This window comes from Sphaeramia orbicularis, chromosome 2 (assembly GCF_902148855.1).
Source record: "Sphaeramia orbicularis chromosome 2, fSphaOr1.1, whole genome shotgun sequence".
Classification (NCBI taxonomy): Eukaryota; Metazoa; Chordata; class Actinopteri; order Kurtiformes; family Apogonidae; genus Sphaeramia; species Sphaeramia orbicularis.
The window spans coordinates 16,950,446-16,966,917 of NC_043958.1; the positions used below are offsets into that span (position 1 = coordinate 16,950,446).

At 39.0% G+C, this 16,472-nt stretch overlaps 2 protein-coding genes across 9 annotated transcripts in view; one reads left to right on the forward strand and one right to left on the reverse strand.

The window, feature by feature from the left end:
* Nucleotides 1-16,472, forward strand: part of LOC115434446 (ly6/PLAUR domain-containing protein 6-like) — a 1,359,089-nt gene that overhangs the window by 1,144,689 nt on the left and 197,928 nt on the right.
* r3hdm1 (R3H domain containing 1) overlaps nucleotides 177-16,472 on the reverse strand; it is a 50,065-nt gene continuing 33,769 nt past the window's right edge. For 3 of the 9 annotated variants that reach the window (XM_030156315.1, XM_030156333.1, XM_030156324.1), the window contains exons 18-25: nucleotides 12,124-12,281; nucleotides 11,633-11,766; nucleotides 9,372-9,475; nucleotides 4,240-4,421; nucleotides 3,444-3,597; nucleotides 3,260-3,357; nucleotides 2,530-2,614; nucleotides 1,316-1,650 (exon numbers count right to left, since the gene is read on the reverse strand). In XM_030156315.1, coding sequence (XP_030012175.1) covers nucleotides 1,316-1,650; nucleotides 2,530-2,614; nucleotides 3,260-3,357; nucleotides 3,444-3,597; nucleotides 4,240-4,421; nucleotides 9,372-9,475; nucleotides 11,633-11,766; nucleotides 12,124-12,281 — 1,250 coding nt within the window. Of the gene's footprint in view, nucleotides 1,651-2,529; nucleotides 2,615-3,259; nucleotides 3,358-3,443; nucleotides 3,598-4,239; nucleotides 4,422-9,371; nucleotides 9,476-11,632; nucleotides 11,767-12,123; nucleotides 12,282-16,472 lie in introns of those variants that run through there. The other 6 variants (XM_030156355.1, XM_030156310.1, XM_030156346.1 and 3 more) reach the window with 5 other exon arrangements.

The window sequence follows — 16,472 nt, forward strand, 5'->3', positions numbered from 1 at the left end:
AGCAAATAACCCTGCAATGCCCCAAAGGCACATGCACACTTCCTAGCAACATTTTCCAATGAGTTGCCTCATCTGTTTTTTTTTTTACCCTTCATAAAAATGTTTTCCTCCACAAAACATTTGCCGACTATATAGGTGCGTTGTGCGTCTTATTTTGGAAGAAGTTATTTAAACACGTGGTGCAAACATTTATTAGATTCAGACAGAAAGTCACACCAGACACAGAACACCTCTCATGAATTCACACAAACAAACAAACATAAAAAAAAAAAAAAAAAAAAAAAAAAAAAAAAAGAAGCAAAGTAGATTGACAAACTCGATTGCATTTTTCTTGTGCATATAAACATTTTAATTAAATATAAAAGAAAGCGGCCTGGCTGAGTGCAACAAACAGGTACAGGGGGCTATTAAAAGAAAAATCCAGGCCCTGTCCAATACCCATCAGATCTCCATCTTGTTCATCACATCAGTGCAAATGCAACATTCACTGTGTATAAAAGTGACTTTAAATAATTAAGGTAGTACATCTATTATTCAGTGTTTATTGTATGGGCTCACATTGTACTAGTGCCACTGTGTGTTATAGTTTGGAGTTTGATGTGAGGAAGCTAAACAGGAGCAGTGAAAAGCTCCAACAACAAAAGACACCCATTCATGTGTTTGCTAACATGAGATAAACGTGTCAAATGCTCAGGTTACTTTTATGTGATGAATGGAGTCAGCAAACGGGACCAAGCTTTTTATTCAGACGAATAAAAAGTAAAAGAAAATAAAACACACTCATATGAATATATAGAATATGATCATAATATTGTATGAAACCCAAATTTTACATTTTAACAGTGGCTACAGAACATTCCTGAACGTGAAAACATGTCTATTAAATCCTCAATTTAGTGCGGTGACACTCATACACCTGCTTTTAAAACAACCACAGTGGAGTCAAATATTTCTTGTCAGGAAAATAATCTGAGAGCTCGCCAAACATTTTAATTCAAACAGAAATCTCTTTAATAGAGAGGGGTCATCTGACTAATAGAGCAGACATGTTTATAGCAGCCACATTTTACAAACAAAACCGTACTGATATTAGGTAGTGCTTGGCTCTCGCTCTGCACAGACCTGTTGGCCAGAGAAATGGTAAAAGAAACTAAAACAAAATAAAAGTTTAACATTCATTCTTCAAACATTTGATTCGATTTTTGTTTTTGGACAGAGTCTGGGACTTTAACGGACAGTCCAGACTGAGGCAGCAGAGGCAGGTGGTTGATGTGCATTCAGTTGGCGCCCCTTAGGTACACCAAGAACTTAGCAGCTATGAGCTGGCTTTGTCCGAGTCACACAGCTCCCCTTTGTGTCTGGTACCAGTTCGGAGTTTAAAGGTGGTCTGGGAGCCGCTGTGGTGGAGCGCTGTGCTCTGGACAGCGTATCTGGAGGGAAGCATGGCAAAGATAGAGTATGATGACGCCAGGTCACTGGTGTGCAGCTCCCCCCTGGGAGAGTCTCTGATCGTGGTGCGCAACCAGGGCTGATGGTCCGTCAGCTGTTGGATCAATTCGCCTCCTTTGCAGAGCGCTGCCAGGAGGTGGTGCGAGTCTGTACAGCTGATCCCCTCCGGAGGATCTGTCACTTCCAGGATCTGACTGCTCACTGCAGACAAACACAGACAGCACTGTAAGCAGCAGAGCCAGTAAATAAAACAACCGTCATGGGTGAAAAGAAAAATCAGACCTGCACCATCGGGAGGCTTCAATAACCCGCTGCTGTCTGCTCCAAAGCTTTAAAGGTGGAACCATGGGAAATGCAGACCTTTTGCACTGTCTGTTCACGCAAGGATTTGCTAAACCTCACTGTAATTTGGCAAATTACAGTTTTCCGTGATGGGTTAAATTTAAACAAAAACATTTTCGTCATTCTAAAAATAACGCTTTTAATGCTTTTGTTTGAGACATTCACCTGACAGCAGCCACATAACAGTGAACTTTCCCCTGACACACTGGGCTGCCTATGAACCTGCTCTGTGTTGATTGTACTGGTGAGTGTGTTGACAAGAGAACCTGAATAATGCAAAATAAATAAATAAATAAATAAATAAATATCTCGGCGAGTGCAAAAATACGATGTGATATTTGAAATAATCAGCACATTTCGGCACAATATTGCGGGGGCTGCAGGTTCCACAGCCAGGTGCGAAATTTGCCCCGTCTGTAATTTATTGTGCTTACATTCACAAACAGACACTTTTCCACGGCTATAAAGCGCAGCAAGCACATTTTGACACAATAAAAACGTGATATGATTTCAGTTACTCTGCTAAATAGAGTACACGGCGGCTGGATTTTATCATGTGAATCTCCTTTTCCATTTTACATCTAAAAGCTAAAGCCCCACATCGTTCCTCCCATAGGTAAAGGTTTTACCGAACGTATACTGTACTGTGTGAATATCTCTCTGTTAAGTCAGAGCCGGTGATAAACTAAAACTGACGAGGTTCACTAAACGCAAGCCTCCCTCTGGACTTCCTATTACCTGCTTCACCTACACTGAGATCTGAAGACACAGATTTTCTGCCGGCCCTCCTCCCATGACTGCTACGCCAAACCCCCAGTGGACCCTGAGGGAGAACAGGACGACACCAGTCAGTTTCTATATAAATCACATTCGCAAAGGACAAATGTTGACCAAAGTGCTTTGTGGAGACACCGGAGACATAGTTACAAGACAGACAAACAAAAAAATGTAAATATAATCATAAGTGGAAAGGAAAGGACAAAGAAAAGTGCAATAAGGGGTTTAATAAACAATAAATAAAAAAAAAAAAAAAAAAAAAAAAAAAGCAAAATCCAAATAAAGAACATGTAACAATTTATGCATTATAAGTGTAAATAAGCAACAAAAATGAAAAATATGGCTGAAACATCTGTGCATTATATATGTTTTTTGGAGTTTTTTTGCAAGTATTAATCAAATTTGCTCCTTTAATTGAACACTTCCAGTAGAATGAGGGCTGTGTGTGTGTGTGTGGAAATAATCAAAAGTGTGTGTTCATGGTAATGAAAGAAGTCAGAGTAATGGTGTGGCTGGATGATGTAATTTTAATAGTCTCTGGACAGCTCTGTGGCATAACACCATTAACGCACAACACTTGTTAATAGGTTGAATTTTTTCCACATGAAGAAAAACTAAAGAATGTCCGAAGACTTGTCGATCAAACATGTAAAAACACACTTGAAATTTTGTTGCGAGGTGTGTGTCTGACCTGGTGTTTTGTCACCATGTGGGCAGTGTGGATCAGCGGAGGTCTGATGGAGGGTTTGTACTGCAGAGGTTGACCCAGTAGAGAGTAGTGCGCTTCACCTAAGGCAACACAGCTAATGTTAATGATCAAACATCCATTAGAAACGCCCTTTTTAAAAACACCGCTCTGTGACCTTTGACCTGACCTTGTCCACTGTGGCAGAAGGCTGTAGGGAGATGTGGGTGGTGGTGCGGGTGGTGGGCCATGACAGGGATGGGTGAGATGCCTGATGGGAGGCCCTTGACGCTGGGCTGCTGGCCTGGCGAAGGTGTGAGTGCCGGGGACGAGGGCAGGCTGCTCTACACACAACACCCCGGCGGTTGTGGAAATGGAGAGAAAGACGAGACAAGCACAAACACTTTCATTCAAAAAAAAGCCACCTCTGCTTTTTCTTTTTTTTCCCAAAGTCATTCTCTTTTTCAAGTTGTTGCTTTAATGTACCATTCGATCCCCATTAGTCCCCCTAATGTACCATTACAGACTAATGCTGAAGACTATTTTCTCCTCATTTTCAGGTTACGGCAGCAGTGGCTTCATTCGCTGAGCCTATTTGCTACGACATTTAACCTGACGGCAGCACCAGCGAAGCAGGGTTTGGCTCAAGGGGACGATTCTCATGTCAGGTGCTGTCACACAACAAAACTAAATTAGCTTTAAAATTGCTTTCTTGTGAGTGCCTTAACTTTCTGACACGTTCTATATTATCTTATGTGGCAAACATCAACTAAATTTATAATTAAATGTAAAACTTTTTGGAAATTACTGTTGTCTATTTAGACCCTCTGGGCCACAAAGCTAATTACATCTTTTCAAAGCCATTAGAAGAAATCAAAAGGTTAGAATTACAAGTTTAGACATTAACAGCAAAAAAGAATTATATTCACAGTTCAAGCCCAGTGCCCCCCCCATTGTCGATGCACACATATGGGCAGCGTTTGTACCTGGGGGTTGTCTGGAGGTGGGGGGAGCTCGGCGGGCCTGCGGCTTCGCTGGTGTTCGGGGCCTGGGTGTTTGTGGCTCGGCTGTTTCCTCTGGCAGGGGGAGGGGGCCCGAGGCTGCTGGCAGGGGGGCGCTGTCATCTGCAGCATCACCATGCCGCTGCCGGGGGCCGGGGGTAACAGCCCTGCACGCACACATTAAAAAGGGAAAAAGACACAAATACAAGATGGAAGTGAATTGTCTGACACAACAGCGTGGCTGACAAGAGTCAAATTAGGCGAGGAAGACAACGGAGATAAAACACTCCTGTTTATTATTCCAGTTATTTGTCACAGTGTGACAGCTCGCACACACAAATAATCACATTTTCTATCAAATTCATTTAAAAAGGTATGGTCTGACATGACAGGAAATACCATTATTTGCTTTGTCGGTGCTACTTAGACGAAGAAATCAGTACCAGTCTGTTTTCGACCGCATTGTGGAACTGGCTCCCACTGGACTCTGCTGATACCTTTAAGAAGAAGCTTAAGACCCACCTGTGCAGGCTTTTACTTTTAATTAGTTTGATCCATTTATATTGTTTTTTATGTCTTATTATTTGTCTTATACTGTGAAGCACTTGGTGACTTTTGTTCTAGCCTGTTCTTATTTGGCACAAATGGTGGGGAAAAAAAGCAATCCAGTCATCTTATAGAAGCTCACCATTTAAAATATTGAGATAAGATACACTTTATGGATCCGCTAAGAACGAAATTCAACTGTACAGCAGCACAAGACAAAAGGCCTTAAATAAAACAGAAAAATAAAGAGAAGATAATAAATATACAAATTTGTTAAAGTGACTACAAATGAAAGATAGCAATGAAAATAATAAATAAACAAACAAATGTGAAGTAGGTGACTGCAGATGCAAAAGTCTGTTCAGAGCAGGATGTAGTTTAAGCCAAGCTGCTGTTGATGGCAGTTGGTAAAAAGGAGCGTCTGAAACGTTCAGCCCTGCACCTGGGTGGGATAATCCGCTATTAACTTGATTAAATTGATGTTTTAACTATATCTAGCCCAACTTGGCTTCAAAATGGTGGTCCATAAACCAATGGGCAATGTTCACATCTTTATAAAATATGAGATAAAACCAGCTGATAAAATAATTAAGACAATTATGAAAATGTCAGGGAGTGCAAGTACATCCAGAGAGATGATTTAAACTAGTGCGGTGAATTTTCTAGTCTCATCTCCTCTAATAAACTGTTCCAAAAGGTTTGAGGCCACGCCCCAAATGCCCCATCACACTTAGTCTTCAACCTAGAGTGGTTAGCAGGGCCTGAGGCTAGGATTAGGTTTAGGGTAAGAGCTGGAGTTAAAAGCTACCTAAGGGCTTGAATGTCTGGATTAAAATTCCAGTGTGGACTTCTGAACTCCATGCTCACTGCATTGGCCTCTCGCTTGATGTGTTGCTGATACGGGAGCATAGAGGTGTGATTACATCAGCTCGTCCTTTCCCAGTCCTGCACCTGTGTAAAACTGACTCACTCTATAAGTATTCAAGTAAATGTGTTGCATTTCAGTGCTTTTACTCAGCAACACATCTCATCAGTGGGCTAAAAAAAAAAAAAAAAAAATGTTAGCAGCTGAGCAATTAGGTTTGAAGTGTCTCGATTATAAGGGCACCTCCATAGCAGCAATAACAGGGTCCATTCCCTTTTCCTGCTAAATCCAGGGGATCCAATTATCTAATTAGCCAGTGGGACATGAACATGACTGATGTGACTTAAACAAAACACAATGTGAGGTAGAGCACATTCGGCTTGTGTCGACAACCTTGCACTCTAAACTTAAAACCATACACTACATTTCCATGTAATTAATGTCTGTTGACTTAAAGCTCATATGAGACACGCTCTGAGTGGAAATCACATCCCAAACTTTGCACAGCCATTGTTGATTTATGAATTATTACAGAGTGATTAATAACAGTAGCAAGGACAATGGATCTTTAACTTAATATGCAGATTATTTCTGGCCCTGGTCTAGCCAATTAAAAATGTTTACTGGTGACGCTGTAGGTGAGGCCGCTGCTAGACCTTCATCTGACCTCGTTACTGACGGCCTGGAAATGATGTCTCCCTCCGTTGCTCTTCCATAATAATCAGACATGAATAATACAGGTCATTAGTGAGGAGACTTCCCCACCTGGGCCTCTCTGGACAACGATTCCAAGAACCAAAGAAAAGGCCAAACTATGAAAACCTCAAGATTTTCAAGATCAGGAATGTCAAACTCATTTTCTGTCAGAGGCCACATTCAGCCCAATATGGTCTCAACTGGGCCGAACCAGTAATATAAAAGCATAGTAGCCTATTAATAATGACATTCCCAAATTTTTCTCTTGGTTTAGTGTGAAAAAAGTACAATTACATTACATTACATTATTTGTTTTAATGCAAAAAATAACATTAAATTATGAAAATATTTACATTTACAAGGTATCCACACACACAAATAAAAATGTGAATAACCTGAAAAAAGTGACATTTTTCAAGAAAAATAAGTGCAATTTTAAAAATATTATACCTCAACTTATCATTTATACATGTGCATTACAGATCAGATTTACAAAGGCACAAAACATATGGTAACAGGCAGAATATTGTGAATATTGCACTTTATTTTCTTGAGACATTTCAGGTTGGTCATATCTGTTCAAGTAATTCACATTTTATTGTAAAATGATAGTCTGTTAATGTAATATTTTTATAATTTAATGAGATTTTTTTCAACTAAAAAAAAAAAAAATTGGAGTTGCTATTATTTATATACATATATGAATGTCAAGTTATTTAATTATTTATGTTATTATGCTATTACTTTATTTGAGATCATATTGGTCTGTATGTGGGATCTGAACTAAAACGAGTTTGACGTCTTTGTTAATATCTTATATATGTAATTTTATCTCATGGGCCGGATTAGAACCTTTGGCGGCCCAGTTTTGGACCATGGGCTGCATGTTTGACACCACTGTTCTAGATATACCTTTGAATAGTCCCAGTTTTATTTGGCATTTTTCCCGCTGTTGTGACTGATTTAAACGGTAAAATCTCTATGCTTGTTGTTAAATATCTTTTGCGCTCATAGTGCTTCCAACAGCACTCTGAACGTATTGTCAATATATCGAGTATGAGTTGTAGAGTCGACCGTCTCGCTGTATAATCTCCGTCCACCTCTGGAGGAAGAGGGTGATGTGCAAAACACTTTCACTTATCCAAACTCCCGGGACCCATAATCACCACGCTTCACTCTTTTTCATTTTGAAAATCCGGAGCGTAAATCTAATCACGCATCTGACGCACATACAAAGGCAAAGTGAACCCAGGGAAGATTATTTCATTATGAACCCCGGGTTTTAGCTATGGAGGAATACATTCTGCAGATATTGACACTGAGAGATGGGGAAAATAAAGAAAGCCTGAGCACTTGGCAGTGATGGGGAATCTCCAGGGCGGCTAATGTCAGAGACTGAAAAGTGAATTTTCTCTTCAACATCACTTTTGTGCGTGATTGTACTGCAAAACAAGATGATATTGAGGCTCATTCAGCAACTTTTTTCCTCAAATGTCTCTTATTTTTTCCTCTTGAGTGTTGGTTAAGAGTAAAAATAAAACAAATCCAGAGCATCAACTGTCTTTAACCATCCAAAATCTTCTCTTACACTGGTGTCCTGAATGAAATCACTTGATCAGAGATTTGTAACTGGCTTGGGTAATGCCCACCAAAAAAAGCACTATATAAAAGGTAGGTGCTAATAGACTAAGACAGGCCCAATAATTGGAGAGATGTTGCCAAAAAAATTGATGTTGGTAAATAGACTTGAAAATAAAGCAAACCAAAATCCATCAATTAAGAAAAATCTGTGATGCTGCAAACTAAACTTAAAAGAAAATGATGTAATGTGAAAATGGAAGCAAAAAAAAGCATGCTCTAAATGACAGCTGGAAGAGGATGGGAAGAAGTGACGATCCGACATAGAAACCTCAGATTTCAAGAGAAAACTGGCGAGGCTGCAGTGACAGGTGCCCACGCAGACATATCAGTACATCTCAGCTCACAAATGTAATGATCCAAACATTATAATTACTCTGTAACATACTGAAACCCACATTTGATTACATACATGTAGACCATCACATCCATTACATAATTGCCTTATAGCAATTATTTGAGCTAATGGAACTATTTTGCATAATTGTGGTAATCGTCTCCATTCACCTGTATAAAAACAGCTGGAAGAAACCGACAGAATGTCATATTTCATCCCCATTTCCTCATCTTTTTCCACCATTTGTTATTTGGCTTTGAGCAGCATGATGTTATTGCACCATTTCATCTTGAAGCGCTTCGCTTCTATTGGCACTTGTCATTTCTTTGTATATCTCCTTAACAGGCTTTGCATATTTAAGCTTTTTATGTGAAATATAGCTTATGCATATGATTACAGAGCCTAAAAGCCTTTTAAATGGCTCTTCATAAGATGTGTATACATGTATAAATAAACAGTTGTTGGGTCCATATTATATTACAGGCCATAAAATGAACAGCAAAACAGGAAATATTTCATAAGAATTATATGTATGACCCTCAGCAATTAAAATGTCATCATCAACCAATGGTATGTGATATAAATGTGTTTGTTTTGCTCCCAAAATCCATCAAAATTCACCTTGGGCTGATCTTTGGTAAGAAAATTTTATGAATCGTTGAATTTTTTTTTAACCAAGAGATGATTTTTTTTCAATGATTCATAAACTTTTCTTACCTAAGATATTTATGTTTCCAACTACTCGTGAACTTTTCTTACTTAAGAGATGAATTTTTTTCAACTGTTCATAAAATTTTATCACCTAAGAGATGAGGGGAAAAATAATAAAATATCCCAAATCTGTTTAAAGCCCAGTGATTACACCAGTTTAGAATTCTGAACCTGTGAACTCTAATTTATTGAATTTATTTGCTTAAAATCATTGGGAAGGTGACAGTGTAAGAACAGAAAATAAATAAATAAATACAATAGACTGAGATGTGTTGATCTATTGCTTCCTGGGTGTATGTACCAGGCTGGTTTTGGGTCCAGTACCTGCATACTGCTGGCCCGGGTGCTGCTGGGAGACACAGGGGGAGGAGTTCTGAGGAAACTGGAGCTGCTCCATCATTGGCGCAGGCAGGAAACTCACTGTTGAACTGTAATGAAAACATGAGATGAACTGAGTTTTCCTTACCATCACATAACTTACGAACAGGCCTAAAGCTTCAAAAAGTCTTCATTAAACGTGAAATTGAACTGAAGTCCATCTGTAAGGTATGCGCTCTGCTCTGTAAGCAACCTGCCTGCAGGGACCGGCGTGTGCTGAGCTACAGCTGGTGAAAAGCGAGCTCCAGGTGGACAGTGAGCCCTCGTGGGAGAAGACTGAGCCGCTCCAACACTGCGGCATAAATCATTTCCACTCCGACTGCCCTACTAAAGCAGCCTCATTTCACAGCTGGGACAATGAGAAAGTGACCTCTCCTGCGCACATTCATGTCTTTGCATTGTTCTTCTGCAGGTGACGACTGCGTACGCGCATGTGCCCGTGTGGCGTGTTTGTTATGTATATGCCTGTGCACAACGCTCCCAGCAGTGCTCCACTCACCAGTATCCAGATTGATTGGGTCCGTGGAGGTAGAAACTAATTACATGTTTTGCTTTCTGTGAACTAGTTCTATCAATCAGCTGTAATGAGAGAGATGCTCCACACTTCTCCACATGACGAGTGTTATGCGGGAGAAGTGACTAAAGCTCTCCGAGACTGTGTCAGAGTCCACATTCATCAGCTCCATGTAGAACCAGCTCACTACATGCATCGTAGCAGTAACGTCATTTTTTTTCCCCCCACAGTGAACAAAGATGACCTTGGCTCTTTGGTGCTTTGGGGCTTCGCCGATCAGGCCTGTTAGTTCTATGAATAAGAGGCACCTTCAAGAGTGAGAAATAGCACAAGGTACCTGCAAATATGTTTCTGGGACAAGGTACAAGCAATAATTTGATTTTAACTCGATTACGGCAACTTTAGCTATTAGAAATATTCGTTGAAAAGGGAAGAACATAAATCAGGGAGTGGTTATAATCAGTGTAAATATGACTAAACTTAATTGTGGAGAAAAAAAAGCTACAATAGAAAACACATTTAACTCTTCTTTTTTAATTTTGCAGAAAGATCATGTAGGCCTTTGGACTGATTATCCAATGAATCAATGTAAATCAGATTATGTAGGGACTGATGTGATCGGTAAAGCATGTGGGCAAACCAGCAATATTAACTTTAAGTGATTACTCCCATTCACAGAGGTATTGGTATGCACAGATACTGCAAGCTTTGAATGGAATATACCATAAAGTGATTTTTTTTTTTTTGCTTTTTTTCATAGGTTTAATGTGCGTTCTTTGGCTCTGTTAAACAAGAAAAGCACAATACTTGTGAATAAGGAGCTGTATGTGGTTATAAAAAAGGGTAGGGTATTTCTTTTTACTTCCTTCTCCTTTTTGAATATCTGCAGTGAAGGAGAAGGATATTTATTCAGTTATATGAGGTTATTACATCTTTCTTGCCCTTCAGGACATTCCCTACATATATACCTAATATAACATGAATCAATATAACATTTTTCACAGTATCTCAGTGAAATACAAAGGTAAAAAATCCATGCTAAACATGAGTTGAGCCATATAAAAAAATTCTATCATGATAAATATTATTTCAGTCGATTTCAATAATAATCATGCTAAATGTCAAATCTTTATTTCTTAGCGGTGTAAAGGCTGATTTTTGGTCTTGGGTAAAAGGATGGCAGATGGTTATTTGTGATTTTAAGGCAGAACATTTCAGAAGACAAAACAATAGTTAAGTGTCAAAACACAGAACTAGTATTAAGATGCTGTGATAATCAGTTCCTAATCTCCAAAGAAGATAATCATTATATAATACAAACATGAGATCACATTCTAACACGATAATTACCGTTAATGTTTTATGAAACACGTCTGTCATTAAGAGTCTCGTAATTACAGCTGAAATCAGATCACTGCAGTTTAAATAATGTTAATTTGATATTTGTATTTTTTTTTTAATGGCACATAAAACTCCAAAGGATTACTTCACAACATTGCGTCACCGATGAGTATCAATGTGTGTGTTTTTAATCAGAAATATTGTAATGCTGATAGTTGAATATTATGTGAAAGTGCTCATTTTGGTCAAACAGCCTCAAATGTTGTTATGCTGTCTACAACAATATAACACTTAAGTCTTTGGGAATCGAAGAAAACCATGTAAAAATTGGACAGGAAAACCAGGACCATACCTCATGGTGGTGTGCTGGTTGGGTGGGAGAAGGCTGTAGCAGGGCTGCATGCCGGCAACAGCCACAGCTCCCTGTCCTGGCTGGCAGGACACAAACATTGGCTGCTGGTATGTCTGCTGTGGCACTGAAACCTGCTATAGGACAAAACAAAGACAAAAAAAGGCTGTAAGTAAGAGTATAAGGAGAAAGCGCAGCTTCACTGTCAAACACAGATGCTAATATGCAGCTAGAGATTTTATTCTTGATCTTGACTGAACACTGGCCAAAGTATTTTCCGTTAATATCTGGTCTGCATCGTCATTTTCGAGTTCTCTTCACTTCCTCCGCCCTGACAAGAATATAAAGCCTCAGCAAATGTCATTCATAACGAAATGAACTACAACGCTCCCTTTCAATTTATAACTGCTTATGTTCTAATCTATCTGACACTCGCAGGAAATGCTTACAGAAGCGTTGCATCATCAGAAAAAAAAAAAAAAAAAAAAAAGTACCTGATAAGACTGCATTGGAGGGTACTGGACCATCATGCCTTGCATCTGGTTTCCCATATTGCTTTGCTGGTTGCCAGTGAGAGCGAGGTTGGGTGTTGGCTGCACGCCCACTACGGTCTGGTAGCTGGACGCTGGGTTTGGCATCACGGCTTGGTGCACTGAGGCAAAATGAAAAAAGGCACAGCGGTGTGACCGAATGAAAAGACACTGATATGAGCACAGCGATAAAAAAAAAAAGAAAGAAAAAAGACAATGATTCACATGTGTAATTAACAAGTGACAAAAAAATGCAGAAGATATCGAGGCTTTGTTATTGAGATTTTCAAAACTTTAGTCATTTTTAAAGGAAATTTGCTTGTAGAAACAATGTGAGAGATCAATCACAAAAGAACAGCATTCAGGGCACATCAGAAAGAGAACAATGGACCGAGCTGCAGATTGAAGCAGACTGAAACATTGCAGAAGCCGGAAAGTGCTGATAATAACTGTCCTGCAACTTGCTCTGTGTAGGCTGTCAACAGTGTTTAGGTTTTTAAGGTTCACCAAGTCAAAAAACCCAATAGGCAAATTATTATATATTCAGGTTTATACTACCATGTCACACTGGAGTCATTATTCATTTACTTTTACTCTGTGCCACTTGGTATTTTTCTTCCGTTTCTGGATTTAAGTTTGGTACAAGTGCTGCACCTCTCCTTTCATTTTTGTCCTTGTTCTGTTTTCTGACCCCAATGAAAAGCTATTGAGCAGGGTTGGACAAAATGAGCCAGAAATCTTGATTTTGTCACCATTGTGAACAATTCATGATTTTAGTTTATTCATTTCTGTCGACATGAACTCATGATAAAACATAATTCAGAAGTAGATGTCTTTGTTAAGTATATCCATATGTTCAATATGAATAAAAACACTCCTTGAAAGGAAGCCAACATGCAGAATTTGTTTAAAAAATGTTTTTAATAAAACACAAACGGTGGCAATGAGACAGGGACACATTCATTTAGAGTATATTAGAACAAATGGGTTACAATTTAAATTTCATGGATCAAGACAGGTCTGCAGAAGAAGTACTACTGGTTTTACATTTTCACGTTGATGGAAAAAAAGCAAAAACAAATTAACTCGATGCACTGCTCATTCCTTCCATTCATTTGCTAAATCACTTGATCTCAATAATAGACAAGATCTATAATTGAGCTTTTAAAAAACTTTACCAATTTTTAAAAGGAAATTTGTTTGTAGAAACAATATGAACGAACAGTCACAATAGAGCGACGTTCCACCACAAGAGGAGAACAATGGACCAAGCGGCAGATTGAAAGATTGTGGAAGTCTGGCTTGGCTCAGGGAGTTGAGCTGTTACAACTAAGCTGGTTCGAGGCACTTGGAATAAATGAGAAAGTCAATATATTTGATTTAGCCTGTGGTGGCCTGAACCTGCAACCTGAGTGGCTGGAAAAAACAAGGGCCACTCTAACGAGTGATTAAGTTCAGAGGGTAAACAGAGAATGAGACCACATCTCTACAGCCCTTGTTAAAAAGCCATTTGGAGTGGCCTAAGAAAATGACACACAAAAGACTGCGCAAAGTCACACGGTTCTGGCCTGACGCTTACTCGTAGCCGGGGGGAAATCAAGACACTTAAATGTCAAGGTGACAAAAAGAGACATTTGAAAATACTGTCCCTTGCGACACACACAATGTGGCAATCCGAGTGGCAAAGGAGAGGACGTCCTTTTGTGAAGGTGTCTTTACAGTCTGCCGCCCTGGGAGAAAAGTACAACTAGACAATGAAAGTGCTCCGTGAGGAACAAGGGGGAAGACTATTTTTATCCACCCTCGCCTCCCACCTTCACTTACAAACCAAGCATGAAATGACTGTAATATCAAACGCACCCGATTTCATTCCAGGAGCCAGGAGATGAGAGACGATTGTGACTTCTTAAGAAAATTTCTTCAGCGGGAGATAATGGCCGACTGTCCTAACATCATGGCAGAACCTGGCCGATGCACAGCTGACCTTCCCATTTCCAAAACCATCCAGCGAGGAGAGGTTAGGGCTAATTAATTTCCTATCTACGCAAAACTGTTTCTTCTAACAGTCTAGTTGTAATAAGATGAAAATACATCCTGCGGGTGTGAAGTGAGGGGCTGAAAAAGAGACCGGTTCACTGTGAGATTCATAGAGGCCTCTCAGACAGCGTCCCGGCCCCGCATCCCGCCTCTCAGGCTCAAACACTTTCTCTTTGGTAGAAAAATCACAAAGAAATTTCTGGAAAAATCTCATAAGACAGTGGGTCTCCTGGAAGAACTATTAGCAGATTTGCTTTTAAATGGCACAAATGTTTTTGTCTTTTGTCAACTCCACATGTAACATCATCTGGTTCCCCAATAGGACAAACTCATTATATTCGTTCACTGATGACTAATTGTTGGATTTTTGGAAATGAAACCTGTTACAAATGGAAGAGGGCTGATGAAATTAAAGAGGGCTGGTAATGCTAATAATCAAATCTCACACAAACACTTTTTGTGTAATAAAAGTGGCTGAATCAAGCAAACAAAGAAAACACAAAGTCAAACCTTTTTTCTCCATATATTTACTGGAATGTCATGTTTATGCCTGTCCTCCTTACTTTACTTTAATTTATTTCATTCTTTAATTGAAGGAGTACATTGCTGATTTTTTTTGTTCTGAAAGGTACTTCGTTTTAAGCTTAATAACTTCTATCACACAATAGTTAAGTAATAGGTAGACCAGTGGTTTCCAACCTTTTTTTGACTCGTGACCCCATTTTAACGTCACAAATTTCTGGTGAACCCAGACATTCTTTTTTTTTTTTTTGATAAAATTAATTTATTTCTGATCATGTAATAGTTTGCTATACTATGTTGCAAATAAATGTTAATTTTAGATGACATTTAGACTATATGATGTATATTATGGATGGAGGCCCAGTCAGTCCAGCCTGTGTTTACAAGGCTGGTAATTAATACTGAAAAAACAATAACTCAAACTATGAATTATGAAAGAGCTGCAGCATCTTAACCCAACCACAATAAACATTTGAAAGATAAACAGTACCACAGTGCTTCATTTCAGCTTCAGTTTGTCATGTCTTTTATGTATTGGGATTGTCACTCTTAACTCACCATATATATTTTATAAGTATGTTTTTTTTTTTTTGTCAATTACTAGAAATTTCAAGCGACCCATCTGAATTCCAGGTGACCCCACATAAGGTCCTGACCCCAAGGTTGAAAAACACTGAGGTAGATAGTGATCAAAAACATGGAACATTTGGTATCTCACAAATTAGAATCTGGTGCAATACACATCACCATTTCTGAGGTTTCACAACTGGAAAACAAACTAATCTACCAGACAAACAGTGACATGTCAAACTCTGTAAAAGGACTGTAAATGGCAATGGCAAAGATAAAAATGCAGAGATTTTCAGTGTTTTTATTCCAGCTAAATATTACAGAAGCCTCCACGACGTATTTCCAACCTAAGAAAGACTTGTTTTTATTAGATGTCATGCTTTCAAAGACTTACATTTTTTGCTTTCAAATTATGGCACGATCTTTATCCCTTATGCAGCCTTTAACTGTCTGCAGTGAAGTGGAGGTTTTTCACACTCATTGACCTAAATAACAAAACAGCCAATCTATATTCAGGTACACATTTTTGTATTACACTTAAGATATATTTTTATTTTGTTTAAAATCTGTTCAAAATAGCACTCTATTTTTCTCTCATGCTTTAACTTTTACATGTACAAGCATAATTTCCTTCCCAAATGACTATTCTATTGTAAGTACTGTTAAATTCCTAAATATCAGTATAGATGTAGAAGTATTAAACCGTAGAAACAGTAAAAAGGGAGTAAGAGAGATCAATCAGTCCCTTCATGTAAAATCTAAAACACTCTCCAGGACTGACCGTGACTGAAAGTGAAGCTCTGCGGTGCTGGTGACTTTCTGATGTAAGGGAGAGGAAACAATCCCATGTTCCTCAGGGAGAATTTCCATTGATAATTTATTATGTGTGCAACCATATTACAGTATCCTCACCTTTACGCAGTCACATACTGTATGTATATTTTTTAAATGAATGCACAAATAGAAGAGGGAAGGCGGCTCTGAAGTCATTTTTTCTGTTTTTCCTGAGAAATAATTGCTGTCCTTTGGCTTTGTAGGGCAGCTTCATTTGTCTACTGTCTACTCCCCGGGTCCCCAGCAGGGAAGCCACATTTGCAGCCTACAGATGACAGAATAGTGCCGCAGCTACTTACGGAGATGTGTGTGCACCAATGTGTGTGTGTGTGTGTGTGTGTGTGTGTGTG